The 18,103-nt window shown below is 40.6% G+C and overlaps 1 protein-coding gene across 1 annotated transcript; it reads left to right on the top strand.

The window, feature by feature from the left end:
• Nucleotides 1-15,598: 15,598 nt before the first annotated feature.
• Nucleotides 15,599-16,633, top strand: LOC138584698 (chemerin-like receptor 1). The gene has a single exon (XM_069656994.1). It carries the CDS (start codon nucleotides 15,599-15,601, stop codon nucleotides 16,631-16,633), a length of 1,035 nt encoding a protein of 344 aa, XP_069513095.1.
• Nucleotides 16,634-18,103: the final 1,470 nt, after the last annotated feature.

Below are 18,103 nucleotides of genomic sequence, written 5' to 3'. Positions count from 1 at the left end.
GAACGGCATCCTAATAGTCAGGATAGTAGGCAGTATGCAGCACATACTGTTTGAGTATGTAGTAGGCAGTACGTTAGTGTGCGGTTTCGGACACAGCATTTGTCTTCCCATGTTCCTACACTAGTTTGTTGTCGTCCATCCAGTAACCTTGTTCCCCGTGTTTCCTGTGTGAATTTTCTTCATGGCTCCGTCTGTGTTTCTCACCTGTTTTACTGGATTTAAGTTGGACCTTTTGTTGGACTTTTGGTTCTGCCTTTTGGTTTCCCTTTTTGTTGGTATAAAGACTTTGATTTGCCTTGTGGATTTTGCCCTTTTGGCCTTTTGGTTGATTAGAAGATTTTGCTCCACCCTTTTGTATTTTGAGTTTTTGTTTAATAAATCACCATAGTCTGCACGTGAGTCCTCTCCTTCTTTGTTCGAATCCTCCTAAACGTGACAGTTGGTCTATTGGTTTCCCATCAAGAAACAAAAATGAATAAACAAATAGCCATTTGGTGGTTATTCCCAAAACCTCAAGTTCTCCCTCCATTTGTAGTGGATAGAAATCATAAGGGGCTCCCAGAACTCTGAGTGGGTCAGAGGATAATGTTTAAACAGTCCTAAAAAGGAAACTCTCATTTCTGTGTTGGTCATGCTTTACTTTTTTCGCATGAAAAGATGATAAAGCTTTGGTGCAAAGTGTGTAACAAAGTATTTGTACTTCCGCTTTTAAGCAGATATGAGATTAAAGGTGATGCAATACGTTAGTGTGCTCCTGTCACTCCTGCATTTCTCAGAGAATTCAATTAAGCACTGTTTCATCACACTTCACACATGATGTATGGAGGTCATCCAGTTACCTGGTTCAGTGCTTTTCAGATGGTTATGTATCAAATGCAAAGCAGAAATTTACAAACAGAAGGCAATAATCCATTTTGCAGTGTAACAGTTCAAGTAATGCTCTGTCCTATAGGTCACATGCCTCCAGACTTCAGGGTCAGTAAGGCTAGTTAATTTGTTTTATAGATTTTAACAGTTTGTTTTTTTACCAACTTTACATTCATAGACTTTAGTGACTTACAGTACAACTGGAATTATTCATAAGAAGCATTGACAATAATTTAGCTAAATCACCTTTTACAAACAGGTAATTGGAAGAAGCAAATAGTTCTGAGTAACAATTATGTGTAATGTCTTCAGATACTATAAGATATTTCCTAAAGGAGTTAGATTTACATTATTATTCAACTCAACAACAGTAAAAAAGTGTCCAAAGGCCCAATTATTCTTTGTTTTACTGTTTTGAATATTATGATGTCACATTAACACGTCGATATTTGATACCCCTGATGTTCAACTCTTCAAAGATCCATAAATGATGAAAATATTATTTTGACTGTTTGTACTATATAATCAAAATTCCTGGAAAAAAAGGCTCAAGTTTCATTCACTGAAACATACTGTAGAACAGATGTTGTAATAATGATAATGAATAATAATAAATTGTATAACACACACAATTCGTGATAATACCTCGTGATAGTATTTCTAAGTAGGAAGTCGCCAATCACATAATCTACATTTTATTAATTATAGTATTTTTTTATGACATCATATTATTTAATTTATTTATTTACCAGGAGAGGAAAATGTTTAACCTCATAAAGTATATTTCAACTCAAAGGAGGTTCTCCATTCACCCTCCAGCATTGTGACTCAGGTGCATCTTAAAAAACAGCAAACATCAGAAGCTGAGAGAGATAAGCACTTATCTTTAACTCGCCGCGGACAGGAAATCTGTCTAACAGGAAGGAACATACAGATAACTGACTCCTTCTGAATTAAGCTGTTAATTATAGTAGGCTAATAAGGCTTAGGTTTGAAAAATGTAATTACCTGCAGTGATGGATCTAAATAGATTTTGTTATGTTTATGTGTAAAGCTTTCAAATGGAAAGTGGAAGCCCACTCTTTTATTAACTACTCAACAAACATCACTTCACACAATGGCAAATGCTGCTGTGACTGTAATGTGGTGCAGAGTGAAGAGAGGGGGCATTTAAACTTGTAGTCTTTATGTTCATACATCAATTAAAACAGTCAATGCAGAGCAATTACACTTCAGGAAACATGAGCACTACTCACATGGGGATAAACACATTATGCAGCTCAGGTCCACATTCAGGCAGTCTTCAAACAGGACCCATGTTCTAGGGGGGAGATGTTTCAGGATGTAGTTCAAAGAAACATGTCCAGAAATAGAAAAGAAAATAGATGTTACACACTTTTCTTGAGGGACTTGGACCCATGATTTAAGTATTTCGTAAATACTTCCACCAGTAAACATTTTCCTTCTAAACGAGGCCCTGATTTGTTTTCATAGCTTTATTAAACAATTAAATTCAAAACAGCAAGGTGCGAAGTAACGATGATGTGATATTTTTAATTGTTGAAAAGTAGTGTCAGTATCAGACTCCGCTGTCATTAAAAGTATGAGGGGGTTATCGGATGAATCTTGTCCGTGTGCTCGTCACGTGACCTCACATATTACAAGATCACAGAGCATCTTGTACATTTGGCACGCAGCTTTCGTTCACGCGCAGTTTGAGGAGGGTGATTTGTGCTGCGGACACATCCTCAACTGAACTTTGACAGAGGTACCGTTGTTTGTGTTGTTATTTGAATGTGTGCGAGAATAATGTGACGAGACTATACAGAAGTCAATGAGACTTCAGCATCAGAAAAAGGCTTTACGAAGAAATTTACAAAGAAAACAAAGACGAACTCTTTTAAATTAAGAATAGGTCAATCGATATGTTTCAGAGCGGGCTGCTTTCTCAAGTGGTCAATGATTTAATGAAAAAAAACACCACCTATCCGCAACCAGCTTATAATTTAAGCCTATACATTAATTGTTCATAGAATATAATAAATATTCTTTATGTGCATTTAATTACATTTTATTTCAAGTGTTGTTCGTACATGAATTCATGCTCATAGGCTTTATGCATCCACTTGTTAAATGTAAAGTTATTACCTCATGGAAACTCAGAAAAGCATTTGTCCCAGGAAATAATAACATGGTTCAACTCTATAAGTCGAGGTCAGCCTGGAAGCATTTTTAAAAGGGGCATTTAGACATTTTTGTAACTTTAGTTTCACTGGAAGTCAAGATTAATATTTGGTTTGGCTTTAGATGGTAAAAAAACACATCATATAAAAACATAGTGCAAAGTACTCACAATGATTAATGCATGAAGTAACCCATGATCATGATGGCATATATGTTAACACTAAGTACCGCTTGGCTCTGAACTTCCTATAAGACTGACAGGTCTGATCCATCTCTGCAGCATCATGTAGGCCTATGGGTCAGTGGGGGGAACTAAACTATAGTTTCAACTGTGGCACAAGTATTCTTAAAATATTGATTCACAAAAATGTCACAGTATCAAAAGTAGTGGTTGTTACTGTTTGAGCTCTACAAAATATAGATAAACTACATATGTTATGTTTTCATGACAGGTCTCAGGACAAGAATGGAGAAAACTACCACTGCACCTTCATATCACATCAATACATCTGATGGATCTGATAGAAATGACTCATCTGATGAGTATTACTATTACAATGATTATGTTGAGCTGAGACGGTCTCTCCATATCATGTCTCTTTTTTTTTACTGCCTGGTCTTTGTTCTTGGAGTGCTCGGGAACGGAGTGGTTATCTGGGTGACCGGCTTCAAGATAGAGAAAACAGTTAACACAGTTTGGTTCCTCAACCTCGCCGTGGCCGACTTCTTCTTCACTGCACTCCTGTCTGTACAAGTGATTAAACTGGCTTTGGATTTTCACTGGCCTTTCGGGAAGTTCATGTGCAAACTCAACACCACACTGATCACCTTGAACATGTTTGCCAGTATCTATATTCTGGTGGTGATCAGTGTGGACAGATGTGTGGCTGTGGTGTGGCCCGTCTGGGCCAGGAACCACAGGAGTGTGCGTAAGGCGTCCTGTGTGAGTCAGGGTGTTTGGGCGCTGGCTCTGATTCTCAGCGCTCCGTACTTTGTCTTCAGGGACACTGCACCAGCCTTTAGAAATGAAGAGGTCATCGACTGTTTCAACAACTATGCCCTTTCTGATGTCTATGATGAGTCTGTGTATGAGTTGGTAATATTTCGTTTTAAGGCCATGACCATCACCCGCATGGTCCTGGGATTTGTAGTCCCCTTCACTGTCATTGCCTTTTTTCCTCTGCTGGGCTCCTTATTACATCTTTATTCTAATTGAGCTGGCTTATTTTGTGACCTATTCTCCAACATTATTTATCGTCATCTTCATTGGGATTCCAATAAGCACAATTCTGACCTTCATCAACAGCTGCCTGAACCCACTGCTCTATGTGTTTGTGGGCCAAGATTTCAGGGATTTTGTCCGTAAATCCTTCCTGAACATGATGGAGGCTGCTTTCCAGGAAGAGGAGTCTGACTCTCACACTGACACAAACCCAGTGAACACCAGTCAGAGCCAAATGAGGTCAATGGATACTGAGCTGTAGAACATGAAGAAACAAATGCTGAAACTGTACATAGCATATTATTTGGACACAAATTATTATTTTTTACTTTTGTTGTTTGTTTGTTTTGAGACATTTAGTTTACTGTGGAAACACACAATGAAAAAACACCAATTATCACATTTTAGGAGACAGAGTCAGTGAAATGTCATTTTTGCCTGAAAAACCACATATGTGATCAATCAGTTATAAAATTGTTTGCCTTTAAATTCCTATCAATCGACTTATCAGTTGAATAAACAGCACAGCACATTTTGTCTGTGTATTGTATGTGTTTGGTAGATGTTGCATGTTGTCATAAAACACAATCCTTCCTCTGTATAAAAGCTTATTCTAAATGTTAAAGTGTTTTTGTTGTTTCATAAATAAAATTGATGATGACTGTAATGTAGTTCTTGTTTTTATACCATTATCATCCTTATTGAAATATTATACAAAGATCCCTTTTTTCCACTCATGATTTCCCTCTTATAGTCACCACACGACTTTACTGCGTGGTCACTTTTCATCTTTATAATTATAGAAGCTTAGTCTATTACTAAAGCTGCCGATGTGTTTGGCTCCCAGGAGTGACCTTGCTGACGCGCTGTACAGTTCAATACGTTACCGTTTGCTTTGTTGTTTTAAATAAGATCTCTGCAGGCGTCTTAAGTTTGCATCACACAATCCATTTAATTGAATCACCATGCAGCGTTAATACATCATCCAGTTTCCTTATACGATCGATCAACAAATACAAACGATACAGCTGCGGTTTGCCATGCCGCCTGTCATCACAGCGGTCAAAAACCGTTTGCCCTTCCGGGGTCAAACACACACCTACATTTACTATCACCACACCTTTTATACCTTAAGCAATAGTGCAGCGACACCCAGTGGCACAAAAACAAAACAGCTTTCCCAAAAACATGAATATGGCTCTTACACTCCGGCCCCTAATTGTTAGTGACAAGTGGAGCTAACAATTCACACAAAACAAACAAAAGAGCCATAAACACAAACACTGTTACCATTAAACATCCTCAGCTGCATTCAATAAACAAAGTTTGGTGACTGGTCTTTCCAACACATTCGACTTTGTTTTAAGGCGAACAGACCGAACAACACCATGTTTGTCAGGAAATGTTTCGATCACTCGGCCGAGCAGCCAAGAGCCACGAGGTGCAGTTGAATCCACGACAATGACGATGTCTCCAGGCCAAGACTCCTCCTTTCTCTGTTCCATTTTTGCCTCTCTTGAAGCAGAGGGAGGTACTCATGCACCCATCGCTTCCAGAACAGATCCGAGATGTATTGAACCTGTCTCCACCTTCTTTTTGCATACAGATCCTGTTTCACAAACAGCCCAGGTGGTAATGCAGGTTTGCCTTTCAGAAGGAGAATATGATTTGGCGTGAGAGGTTCAAGATCATTGGGATCCTCTGACAGCTGGGTGATAGGTCGGTCATTTAATATGGCCTCAACTTCACAGAGAATTGTGTGAAGGCTGTCATCATCCAATTGCTGCTGGTGTAACACAGATTTGAGAACACGCTTTATTGTTCGTATCATTCGCTCCCAAACTCCTCCAAAATGAGATGCTCCTGGAGGATTGAATTTCCAGTCTACTCCAGCTGAAATAAGCGCTCTTTGGATCTGGTCATGTTGAAGTGCAGCAAGAGCCTCCTTCAGTTCCCTATTTGCGCCAACAAAATTGGTACCGTTGTCTGACAGCATATGAGAAACTTGGCCTCTTCTACTTATAAATCGCCGCAAAGCGTTTATACAAGCATCAGTATCCAGTGAGTTGGCGACCTCAAGGTGAACAGCTCTGCTTGCTAAACAGGTAAAGACCACTCCATAGCGTTTACACAAGCTTCTTCCTCGCTTGACCTCAATTGGTCCAAAATAATCGACACCAACCCGTAAAAGGAGGGAGATCAGGCAAAATCCTCTCCAATGGAAGGTCTGCCATCTTTTGCTCACCTGCTCTTGCTGCATGGAGTCTGCACGCCCGACAGTCATTTATGACTTTCCTTATTGCTGAAGGAGCCTTTGTAATCCAATACTTTTTCCTGAGCTTGGATAGTGTGTGGTTTCTACCACTATGACCCAGTTGCTGGTGGATATGCCTCAGAATAAGCGTTGATATGTGCTGGTCTTTTGTGAGGATAAGCGGATGCTTGACTTCTTCTGGCAAGGCTGACCTACTCAGTCTTCCCCCAACTCTAAGCAGGCAAGTCCTCCAGGCAAGGATCCAGTTTGTAAATAGGACTTCCCTTCCTGACTGCTGACCTTCCAGATGAGAGAGCATCAATTTCTGACTTAAACTGCTGCTGCTGAGCGAACCGTACAATTGCAATTTCTGCCTCACATAGATCATCAGCTGAGATGCTCTGACCTCCAAACGATCCTTTCACCTTCTGCATCTCCAACTGTACGTGTGTGAGTGGATTGTTTGCATTAGAAGCTTGCAGTTCCTTTCTTCTTTGACTCAACTTCAAGAGAATTCCTTTGATTTTGAGGAACCAAGCAACAGCAACTTTGAGCCTCCTCCATTCTGAGAAATATGCAATTAGTTGGCCAGTGGCATTAGACAGGTCCTTGGCAATAACAGCATTCACAATGACCTCACTTTTGACCTCCGGATCATCCGATGGAATGCTGATTTCCATGACATTTTCTGGCCAATACCTTTCTGGCTTGCGAAGAAAGTTGGGTCCTTCAATCCACCTGCTACCAGTCAGTATGTCATTGACTTTGCTGCCTCTAGACGCATCGTCTGCAGGATTATCTTTGGTGTTAACATACTTCCATTGGGACACCTTTGTCGCATCTCTGATGGTTGTCACCCTGTTAGCCACGAAAGTATGAAAGCGCCTGTCTTCATTCATTATATACTTCAGCACTGAAGTGCTATCTGTCCAGAAGAATGAGTCTTCCAATTGCAGCTGCAGCTCAGATCTCAACATTCTGTCCACACGAACAGCAAGGACTGCAGCAGTAAGCTCCAGACGAGGAATGGTGACGGGCTTCAGTGGTGTAACTCTTGATTTGCCAAGCAGAAATGCAACATGCACATTGTTGTTGTTCTCCAACCGGATGTAGCTAACAATGCCATACCCTCCTTCACTTGCATCTGAAAAGTGATGCAGCTGGGCTAGTGTGGGTTGTTCAAACTCCTTTGGCTTAATGCACCTGCTGATGGTAAATTTTGGCAAACTGCTAAGCTCTTCCAACCACTTTCTCCACTGCAGCAATATGTCACAAGGCAAGCTTTCGTCCCATCCGGAGTTTCTCCTGCAGAGCTCCTGCAGCAAGACTTTGCCAGGTAAAGTGACTGGTGCAATAAACCCCAAAGGGTCATATACTGAACTGAGCATAGACAGCATGCCACGTCTTGTGTAGGGACGTTGTTTTGACAGAATCTTGAACTGAAATGCATCACTCTCTATGCACCACTGGAGACCAAGGGCTCTCTCCAAGGGAAGATTGTCCCTATCCAAATCCAGTTCCTTTAAGTCCTTAGCTCTGTGTTCTTCTGGGACTGTCCGCAGCACCCTTCGGCTGTTACTGACCCACTTGGTTAAACAGAATCCTCCTCTTTGACAGAGAGCTGTAAGATGTTTAATCAACTGAATGGCTTCTTCTTCTGATGATGTGCTCTTCAAACAGTCGTCGACATAGAAGTTTTGGTTTACTGATTGAATTGCATCAGCAGGGAAGAATGCCTGCCCATCCTCTGCTGTCTTCCTGAGTGCAAAGCAAGCGCAGCTAGGGGATGAAACTGCCCCAAACAGGTGGACGGTCATTCGATACTCTGCAATTTCTTGACTCAAGTCACCGTCAGGCCACCACAAGAAACGTAGGAAGTCTTTGTCAGTCTCTGCAACGTTGACCTGATAGAACATCTGCTGTATGTCTGCCATTAAAGCTACAGGCTCTTGTCTAAATCTTGTAAGCACTCCCATTAGACTGTTTGTCAGGTTAGGACCCTGGAAGAGTTTGTTGTTTAATGATCTTCCTTTAAACGTTGCCCCGCAGTCAAACACAACCCGTAATTTTTCCTTTGTGGGATGGTAAACACCATGATGTGGGATATACCAGACCTTCCCTTCTTCACAGTCCAACTGATGCTGAGGGATTTTCTCGGCATAACCTTTACCAATGACATCATTTAGGAATTCTGCGTACTCCTGATGAAACTGTTCATCTTTTTGAAACCTTTTTTTGAGTCCAAGAATCCTTTGTTTGGCCACTGATAGATTATTTGGGAGCATGGGATGCTCTTTCCTAAAAGGCATTTTCAGGCTGTAATGTCCATCCACGTGTTTTGCTGAGTGACTGACAATTTCCAAAAACTTGATTTCTTCTCTTGACATTTGTTCATCCTCCACATTCTTGTCATTGAAGTCATGGTTATATTGGGCAACCAACATCTCCTCCAGTTTACACACAGCAATCCTATTTACTATTGCAGAGGGAAATTCTGCCTCCATGGTGCCACTGTTTCCATTCAGTGGACCATTTATGGACCATCCCAGCACTGTCCTGATAGCATACGGGCCATTCCCGCAGCTGTTGATGACCTCCCATGGTTCCAATAACCTGGGAGCATTGGTGCCAATTAACAGGTCGACCTTTTTCTCGATGCTTGGGATGCATACCTTTTCTAAATGTGGCCATTTATCCAGATCTTCCTGTGTCACGATGTCTTCAGCATTCACAGGCATTTTCTCCTGAGTGAGAACATCTGGAAGCACGTGAAAATCATTACTTTCAAGACCAGCAACCTCTAAACCAGTCAAGGAGTAAGCAGTCTTCACTGTTTCTTGCCCCATTGTGCGTAGCAGAAAGCTGGTTCTTTTACCTGCAGCATTCAGCTTCGTCATGAGATGTTCAGAACAGAATGTGCCAGAGCTGCCAGGATCCAAGAAGGCATATGTTGTTATTATGCGATTTCCTTTTGAAGCCTTCACCTTTACAGGAAGGATAGATAGCGCACACTGGTCCTTACCGGCCCCTGTATGTCCACATGTTGTTACTACAGGAGGCTGTTCATTCAACGCTTCTCTTTGCTGCTCTGGAGCTGCTTGCCTTTTTATATGAAGCAAGGTTGGGTGAGTTTTCCCACATATTCTGCATATCAACCGGTTTTCACAGTCACGGCTCATGTGACCCGCAGATAAACATGCAAAACAAACTCCCATTTCCCGCAGAAAGTGAATCTTGTCTTTGTGTTTCTTTCCATTGAGCTCCTTACACTCGTCCAATGAGTGCCCACGAGCACAGCAGAGGCACCCAGCTTTCTCCATCTTCATTTGATGTTCCATTCTTTCAGGTAGGTTTGTAGAAGTTACTGTGGTAGCAACAACACTTTGCTTTACTTTTTCTCTGTGCTGAGCTTTAAACCTGGTTAGAGTCTTTGTCCCAGAAACACCAAATCCTGGGTCCTGTATGTTACCAAACAGAGGATCTGAAAGAATTCTGACATGGCTTTCAATAAATGCCACTAAGTCTTTGATGTGAGCTCTGTCATTTGTTCTTTCCATTATGTCATGAGCTTTGCTTCTCCATTGATCTCTCATTCTGAATGGTAATTTGGAAACAATAGCTCTCATGTTGACCGGCATGTCAAGCTCTTGCAAGTACTGAAGGTCCTCCATCGCGTTGCAGCAGCCACGCAGAAATAAAGCATAGGCTTGGAGTGCATTCATCTCTTCAGATTTAATTGATTGCCAAGCCAAAGCCCTCTCCATGTAAGCTGTTGCTATTTTGAAGTGATTGCCAAAATGTGTCTGCGAAAGACCTTTTGCCACTATATAACCACTTTCAGGTTCCATATGCAAGCAGCTACGCACCAAATCTCGTGGCTGTCCTCAGGTAAATTGTTCCAAATAATAAAGACAATCAGCTTTACTTGCTTTTACTTCGACTCCTTGCTCAAAAGCCTTTACAAATATTCTGTATTTGAGAGGGTCTCCTTCAAAAGTAGGAATATCTCGTGGCGGCAGAGATAAGGAAAGCTGTTGCTGCACCAGAGCTGCTGTTATGTCATTTTGCCTGTGCATGATGTTAAGTATGTCATCAGTAGGAGAGTTTTGATTCATTGTCTGTTGTGTTTCTGAACATTGTCTCGATCCATCATTTGATTGAGCAACCATAGGCTGACATTGCACATGCAGTGATGTTGCTAGTACGTTATTTCCCTGCTGCTGTTCATTTGGGGGCCACTGGGGGCTTGTAACAGTTTGCACCAATTGTACAATTTGGTTTTGCCGCACATCAATGGATTTTAGTTTGTCAGATGATGATTCTGTTGTGAAAGTTTCAATGCAGACTGTTGGTACTCCTTTGCCATGGGGTTTAAGGCAATGACTGGTGCTGCGTTCTCCTTTTCCTTTTCAAAGTAAGAGTTCATGCCATTTGAGCCTCCTGAAGAACTGTGAGCATCACAAGCCTGTAATACTGCCAGCTTAGCATTAAAAGCAGCCAAGTCCACCTCCAAGTCAAGTTCCTCTTTTTTCCTCCTCAGCTGCTCCTGCTGTTGCTCCAAAGCATGTCTCTCCTTTAAAGCTGCTTGGCGAGCAAGAAGGGCGGCTCTATCAGCCTCAGCTTTTATGCGTGCAGAGGATGTAGTGCTTGAGTTGCTGCTGCGATGGCTCCTTTGACTAGAGCGTTTGCTACCCGCATTTGATACACTGTCCTCAGGACGCACGTTGTCCTCCACATGACTAACATTTCCATGCGCAGTAAATTCATCATGACACAAAACCAACCTTTTTGCATTGACAATAGTCTCATCATTTGATATCATGCTCGCTTTAAACCACGTTTCATGTTTTTCTTTTTCGTCACACGGCAACAGGGACACCAAAGAATCATGAATGAATTTCGCTTCATTACAAACCTTTATCAATTCATCAAGAGCATTCTGTAACTCAGTTTTATCATCATTCACCATTAAACCTTGCATTGTTTTTCTAATGACCTTTGCTTTATTGAGCTTGAATTTTCTTTCATTTTGAAAGCGATCTAATTTATCAGCAAGCGCTTTTGCTGTGAGTTTAACCATTCGCTTTTCAGTGATCATTTCAGCACCGCCAGTTATACTGCTGGCTCCTTTAGCATCTGACCAAACGTAAACCTTCTCAGTCCCGCTAGCCACATCCGACGCCGCGTTCTTCTCCATGGTATATACACAGTCACAAAATCAGTTCAATAGTTCGCCACGCAAAAGTCAAGTCAGCGCAAAGTCTACTGTCAGTCCGTTTTGACAACCAATGCATTGAATTTCAATAGAGACATGTGTGCACACATTTCTAAATGGCCATAAACAGTGTAGCGCTACACATACCTCTAAATGCTGCGTTGGGCGCCATGCAGTGATTTGAGTACGATGCTCAACAGGTGTTGCCATAGCATTAGCAACGTAGCTCCTGCTTCGGGTCCAATAATGACTGCAGCCGGAATCCTCACAGCTCCCCGATCCTTCTACAGCCCGAAAGCGTCCTCCACGATAGCCGCTGACAGCTCCCCGGTCCTTCCGCGGCCCGAACCCGTCCTCCACCAACGATAGCCGCTGCGCTTTGCTACCGATAGCTCTCCCAGTCCTTATGTGCCGCCTCCTTAACGTGCCAAACGCGCCGAAGGGGGTTCAAACAAAGTTCCAACTGGCTGGTTTTTGACAATATAGAAGCTTAGTCTATTATTAAAGCTGCCGATGTGTTTGGCTCCCAGGAGTGACCTGGCTGACGCGCTGTACAGTTCAATACGTTACCGTTTGCTTTGTTGTTTTAAATAAGATCTCTGCAGGCGTCTTAAGTTTGCATCACACAATCCATTTAATTGAATCACCATGCAGCGTTAATACATCATCCAGTTTCCTTATACGATCAATCAACAAATACAAACGATACCGCTGCGGTTTGCCATGCCGCCTGTCATCACAGCGGTCAAAAACCGTTTGCCCTTCCGGGGTCAAACACACACCTACATTTACTATCACCACACCTTTTATACCTTAAGCAATAGTGCAGCGACACCCAGTGGCACAAAAACAAAACAGCTTTCCCAAAAACATGAATATGGCTCTTACAATAATCGCTCTGTAAAGGTGCAGGAAGAGGGTCATGTGTTATCTGATGTCTATTAATAAACTATGATAAAAAAAACAACTAATACCAATCCTATGGGCACAAATATGTGTCAGTAGAAACTGAATTTGAATTATTTGTATGTGAATTTTAATTGCTCAACTTGAATAGTTGAATTAAACATCTGAATTTGAATCACATCATTTTAAATTGAATGTATTAGTTTGAAACTGAAGGTTGGCTAATAAGCTGAAATACAGATTATCTGAGACACAGTTGATGAGGAATCGCATGCAGATTCACAGCACCCCTTTTTGGCCAATCATGTTTTTGACCATTTCCTTCACTTCTGTGTCTGCCCATACCAATCCCGGGATATATTTATATATCTTGTTAGTCGTTCTCATTTTTATCATAGACTTGGTCAGTATAGAGACAGCCGTTAAACATATAACCTGCATCTGTGCTTTGGCATGTACTGTATTTCATGATGTGTTTTACTTATCAGGTGTATCTCTGAGTAAGGATGTCTTTTCAGAAGAACTTTGACTAAGCATATCAAACAGGATGCTAGAAGAAGGAACATGCTGCACACACCAGAGACTTGTGCAATTGCTCTGACACTACTATCACTGAAGATCATGCGTGAAAAAAGAAATATTCTAGCTTCACATCTGTTTTGCTTGCAGGTTGCAGTATGTACAAATATGTAGAAACAGTTGATTGTTTGAGTGATATGTTGCTTATTCCATCAGTGAAGAAACATCCTTGTTTCTGTCATGAGTTTCTAGTTTAGTACTGGTTTTGTCTTGTATTTCGGTGTTCAGTTATTTTTTCTTGTTTTACCTTGTCACTTTGTCTATTGTCATGACTTCTCATCGTTTAGTTTTGTATTTAGTTTATTCTGTGTTCTTGTCAGTATTTAGTCTTGTTTAGTTAAGTATTTCACTTGTGTCTCTTTGGTTCGATCATTTCCTGTTTTACTTTGTCACCTTGTCTTTCGTGTTGGTCCACTTCCTGCCTTTGTGTTTCCCGCTTGTTTGACTATGTGCCCTGCCCTGATTGTTTTCACCTGCCCCTTGATTGTCTCACCTGTGTCTGATTAGCCTCACCTCCTAAGTTTATTTAGTCTTTGTGCTCCCTTGTCTCGGTGCGGGTTCATTGTCATTGTCTGTGAAAACCCTAGGTATGTCTTCCTGTGTTTGCCTGTGTATTATTTGGGATTTTTGATTACCCAGCTCCTTGTGTTATCTCCTGTTTTTGTTGGATTTTCAGTTGGACTTTTGCTCTTATTAAATCATATCAGTCTGCATCTGGGTCCTCACCTTTTTGTGAACAATGAACCGTGACAGTTTTAAACATCATTAGCCGTTGTTTGCAATTGATCCATTGTTGCCCCTGCAGCTTCCTGTTTTTTCCAACCAAATAGGAAATAATAATAATAATAATAATAAATAAAAGGTGCAAACAAAAACAAAACGCTGTTTGTTTTGTCTCTTTTACACAAAGCAGCAACACCTCAGTATACAGTCTATGAATAACACTCAACATCTGTCATTTATTTCAAAAGCCAAATGCTCCACCTAGTGGTCGGAGGTCTGAATACAAAGAAACGTGTCCAGAAATAGAGAAGAAAATAGATGTTACACACTTTTCGTTAGGGACTCGTAAATACTTCCACCAGTAAACATTTTCCTTCTTAACGAGGCCCTGATTTGTTTTCATAGCTTTATTAAACAATTAAATTCAAAACAGCAAGGCGCGAAATAACGATGATGTGATATTTTTAATGGTTGAAAAGTAGTGTTCGTATCAGACTCCGCTGTTGTGTTTGCTTTACCTGTTTATTTTTGCAGATTTTAATTCGATAGCTTTCAGAAATGTGTGCCTTCATCATCATTAAAAGGCTGTCATTAAAAGTATGAGGGGGTTATCGGATGAATCTTGTCCGTGTGCTCGTCACGTGACCTCACATATTACAAGATCACAGAGCATCTTGTACATTTGGCACGCAGCTTTCGTTCACGCGCAGTTTGAGGAGGGTGATTTGTGCTGCGGACACATCTTCAACTGAACTTTGGCAGAGGTACCGTTGTTTGTGTTGTCATTTGAATGTGTGCGAGAGTAATGTGACGAGACTATACAGAAGTCAATGAGAATTCAGCATCAGAAAAAGGCTTTACGAAGAAATTTACAAAGAAAACAAAGACGAACTCTTTTAAATTAAGAATAGGTCAATCGATATGTTTCAGAGCGGGCTGCTTTCTCAAGTGGTCAATGATTTAATGAAAAAAAACACAACCTATCCGCAACCAGCTTATAATTTAAGCCTATACATTAATTGTTCATAGAATATAATAAATATTCTTTATGTGCATTTAATTACATTTTATTTCAAGTGTTGTTCATACATGAATTCATGCTCATAGGCTTTATGCATCCACTTGTTTAATGTAAAGTTATTACCTCATGGAAACTCAGAAAAGCATTTGTCCCAGGAAATAATAACATGGTTCAACTCTATAAGTCGAGGTCAGCCTGGAAGCATTTTTAAAAGGGGCATTTAGACATTTTTGTAACTTTAGTTTCACTGGAAGTCAAGATTAATATTTGGTTTGGCTTTAGATGGTAAAAAAAACACATCATATAAAAACATAGTGCAAAGTACTCACAATGATTAATGCATGAAGTAACCCATGATCATGATGGCATCTATGTTAACACTAAGTACCGCTTGGCTCTGAACTTCCTATAAGACTGACAGGTCTGATCGCATCTCTGCAGCATCATGTAGGCCTATGGGTCAGTGGGGGGAACTAAACTATAGTTTCAACTGTGGCACAAGTATTCTTAAAATATTGATTCAGAAAAATGTCACAGTATCAAAAGTAGTGGTTGTTACTGTTTGAGGTCTACAAAATATAGATAAACTACATATGTTATGTTTTCATGACAGGTCTCAGGACAAGAATGGAGAAAACTACCACTGCACCTTCATATCACATCAATACATCTGATGGATCTGATAGAAATGACTTATCTGATGAGTATTCTTATCACGATGATTATGCTGAGCTGAGACGGTCTCTCCATATCATGTCTCTTTTTTTTTACTGCCTGGTCTCTGTTTTTGGTGTGCTCGGGAATGGAGCGGTTATCTGGGTGACCGGCTTCAAGATGAAGAAAACAGTTAACACAGTTTGGTTCCTCAACCTCGCCGTGGCCGACTTCTTCTTCACTGCACTCCTGTCCGTACAAGTGATTAAACTGGCTTTGGATTTTCACTGGCCTTTCGGGAAGTTCATGTGCAAACTCAACACCACACTGATCACCTTGAACATGTTTGCCAGTATCTATATTCTGGTGGTGATCAGTGTGGACAGATGTGTGGCTGTGGTGTGGCCCGTCTGGGCCAGGAACCACAGGAGTGTGCGTAAGGCGTCCTGTGTGAGTCTGGGTGTTTGGGTGCTGGCTCTGATTCTCAGCGCTCCGTACTTTGTCTTCAGGGACACAGGTCCATCAGATGACAAGGTAACCATCAACTGTTTCGACAACTTTGCCCTTTCTGATGACTATGATGAGTCTGTGTATGAGTTGGTAATATTTCGTTTTAAGGCCATGACCATCACCCTCTTCCTCCTGGGATTTGTAGTCCCCTTCACTGTCATTGTCTCCTGTTATGCTGTGATAATCCATCGTCTCAGGAGAAACCGCACCCTGGCCAGGCAGTCCAGTCGGACCTTTAAGATCATCGCTGCAGTTATCATCGCTTTTTTCCTCTGCTGGGCTCCTTATTACATCTTTAATCTAATTGAGCTGGCTTATTTTGTGACCAATTCTCCAACATTATTTATCGTCATCTTCATTGGGATTCCAATAAGCACAATTCTGACCTTCATCAACAGCTGCCTGAACCCACTGCTCTATGTGTTTGTGGGCCAAAATTTCAGGGATATTGTCCGTAAATCCTTCCTGAACATGTTGGAGGCTGCTTTCCAGGAATAGGAGTCTGACTCTCACACTGACACAAACCCAGTGAACACCAGTCAGAGCCAAAGGAGGTCAATGGATACTGAGCTGTAGAACATGAAGAAACAAATGCTGAAACTGTACATAGCATATTATTTGGACACAAATTATTATTTTTTACTTTTGTTGCTTGTTTGTTTTGAGACATTTAGTTTACTGTGGAAACACACAATGAAAAAACACCAATTATCACATTTTAGGAGACAGAGTCAGTGAAATGTCATTTTTGCCTGAATAACCACATATGTGATCAATCAGTTATAAAATTGTTTGCCTTTAAATTCCTATCAATCGACTTATCAGTTGAATAAACAGCACAGCACATTTTGTCTGTGTATTGTATGTGTTTGGTAGATGTTGCATGTGTTCATAAAACACAATCCTTCCTCTGTATAAAAGCTTATTCTAAATGTTAAAGTGTTTTTGTTGTTTCATAAATAAAATTGATGATGACTGTAATGTAGTTCTTGTTTTTATACCATTATCATCCTTATTGAAATATTTTACAAAGATCCCTTTTTTCCACTCATGATTTCCCTCTTATAGTCACCACACGACTTTACTGCGTGGTCACTTTTCATCTTTATAATCGCTCTGTAAAGGTGCAGAAAGAGGGTCATGGGTTATCTGATGCCTATTAATAAACCATGATAAAAAAAACAACTAATACCAATCCTATGGGCACAAATATGTGTCAGTAGAAACTGAATTTGAATTATTTATATGTGAATTTTAATTGCTCAACTTGAATAGTTGAATTAAACATCTGAATTTGAATCACATCATTTTAAATTGAATGTATTAGTTTGAAACTGAAGGTTGGCTAATAACCTGAAATACAGATTATCTGAGACACAGTTGATGAGGAATCGCATGCAGATTCACAGCACCCCTTTTTGGCCAATCATGTTTTTGACCATTTCCTTCACTTCTGTGTCTGCCCATACCAATCCCGGGATATATTTATATATCTTGTTAGTCGTTCTCATTTTTATCATAGACTTGGTCAGTATAGAGACAGCCGTTAAACATATAACCTGCATCTGTGCTTTGGCATGTACTGTATTTCATGATGCGTTTTACTTATCAGGTGTATCTCTGAGTAAGGATGTCTTTTCAGAAGAACTTTGACTAAGCATATCAAACAGGATGCTAGAAGAAGGAACATGCTGCAGACACCAGAGACTTGTGCATTTGCTCTGACACTACTATCACTGAAGATCATGCGTGAGAAAAAGAAATATTCTAACTTCACATCTGTTTTGCTTGCAGGTTGCAGTATGTACAAATATGTAGAAACAGTTGATTGTTTGAGTGATATGTTGCTTATTCCATCAGTGAAGAAACATCCTTGTTTCTGTCATGAGTTTCTAGTTTAGTACTGGTTTTGTCTTGTATTTCGGTGTTCAGTTATTTTTTCTTGTTTTACCTTGTCACTTTGTCTAT

This window comes from Semicossyphus pulcher, unplaced genomic scaffold (genome assembly GCF_022749685.1).
Source record: "Semicossyphus pulcher isolate SPU_LCO1_2020_fin unplaced genomic scaffold, fSemPul1.0.p SCAF_9, whole genome shotgun sequence".
Lineage (NCBI taxonomy): Eukaryota > Metazoa > Chordata > Actinopteri > Labriformes > Labridae > Semicossyphus > Semicossyphus pulcher.
The sequence above is the reverse complement of the archived record's forward strand: the minus strand, read 5'-3'. Positions and strand labels throughout refer to the sequence as shown.

Bases quoted from the DNA above. Each gene is read 5' to 3' on its own strand.
- LOC138584698 (XM_069656994.1), top strand. From the start codon at position 15,599: ATGGAGAAAACTACCACTGCACCTTCATATCACATCAATACATCTGAT.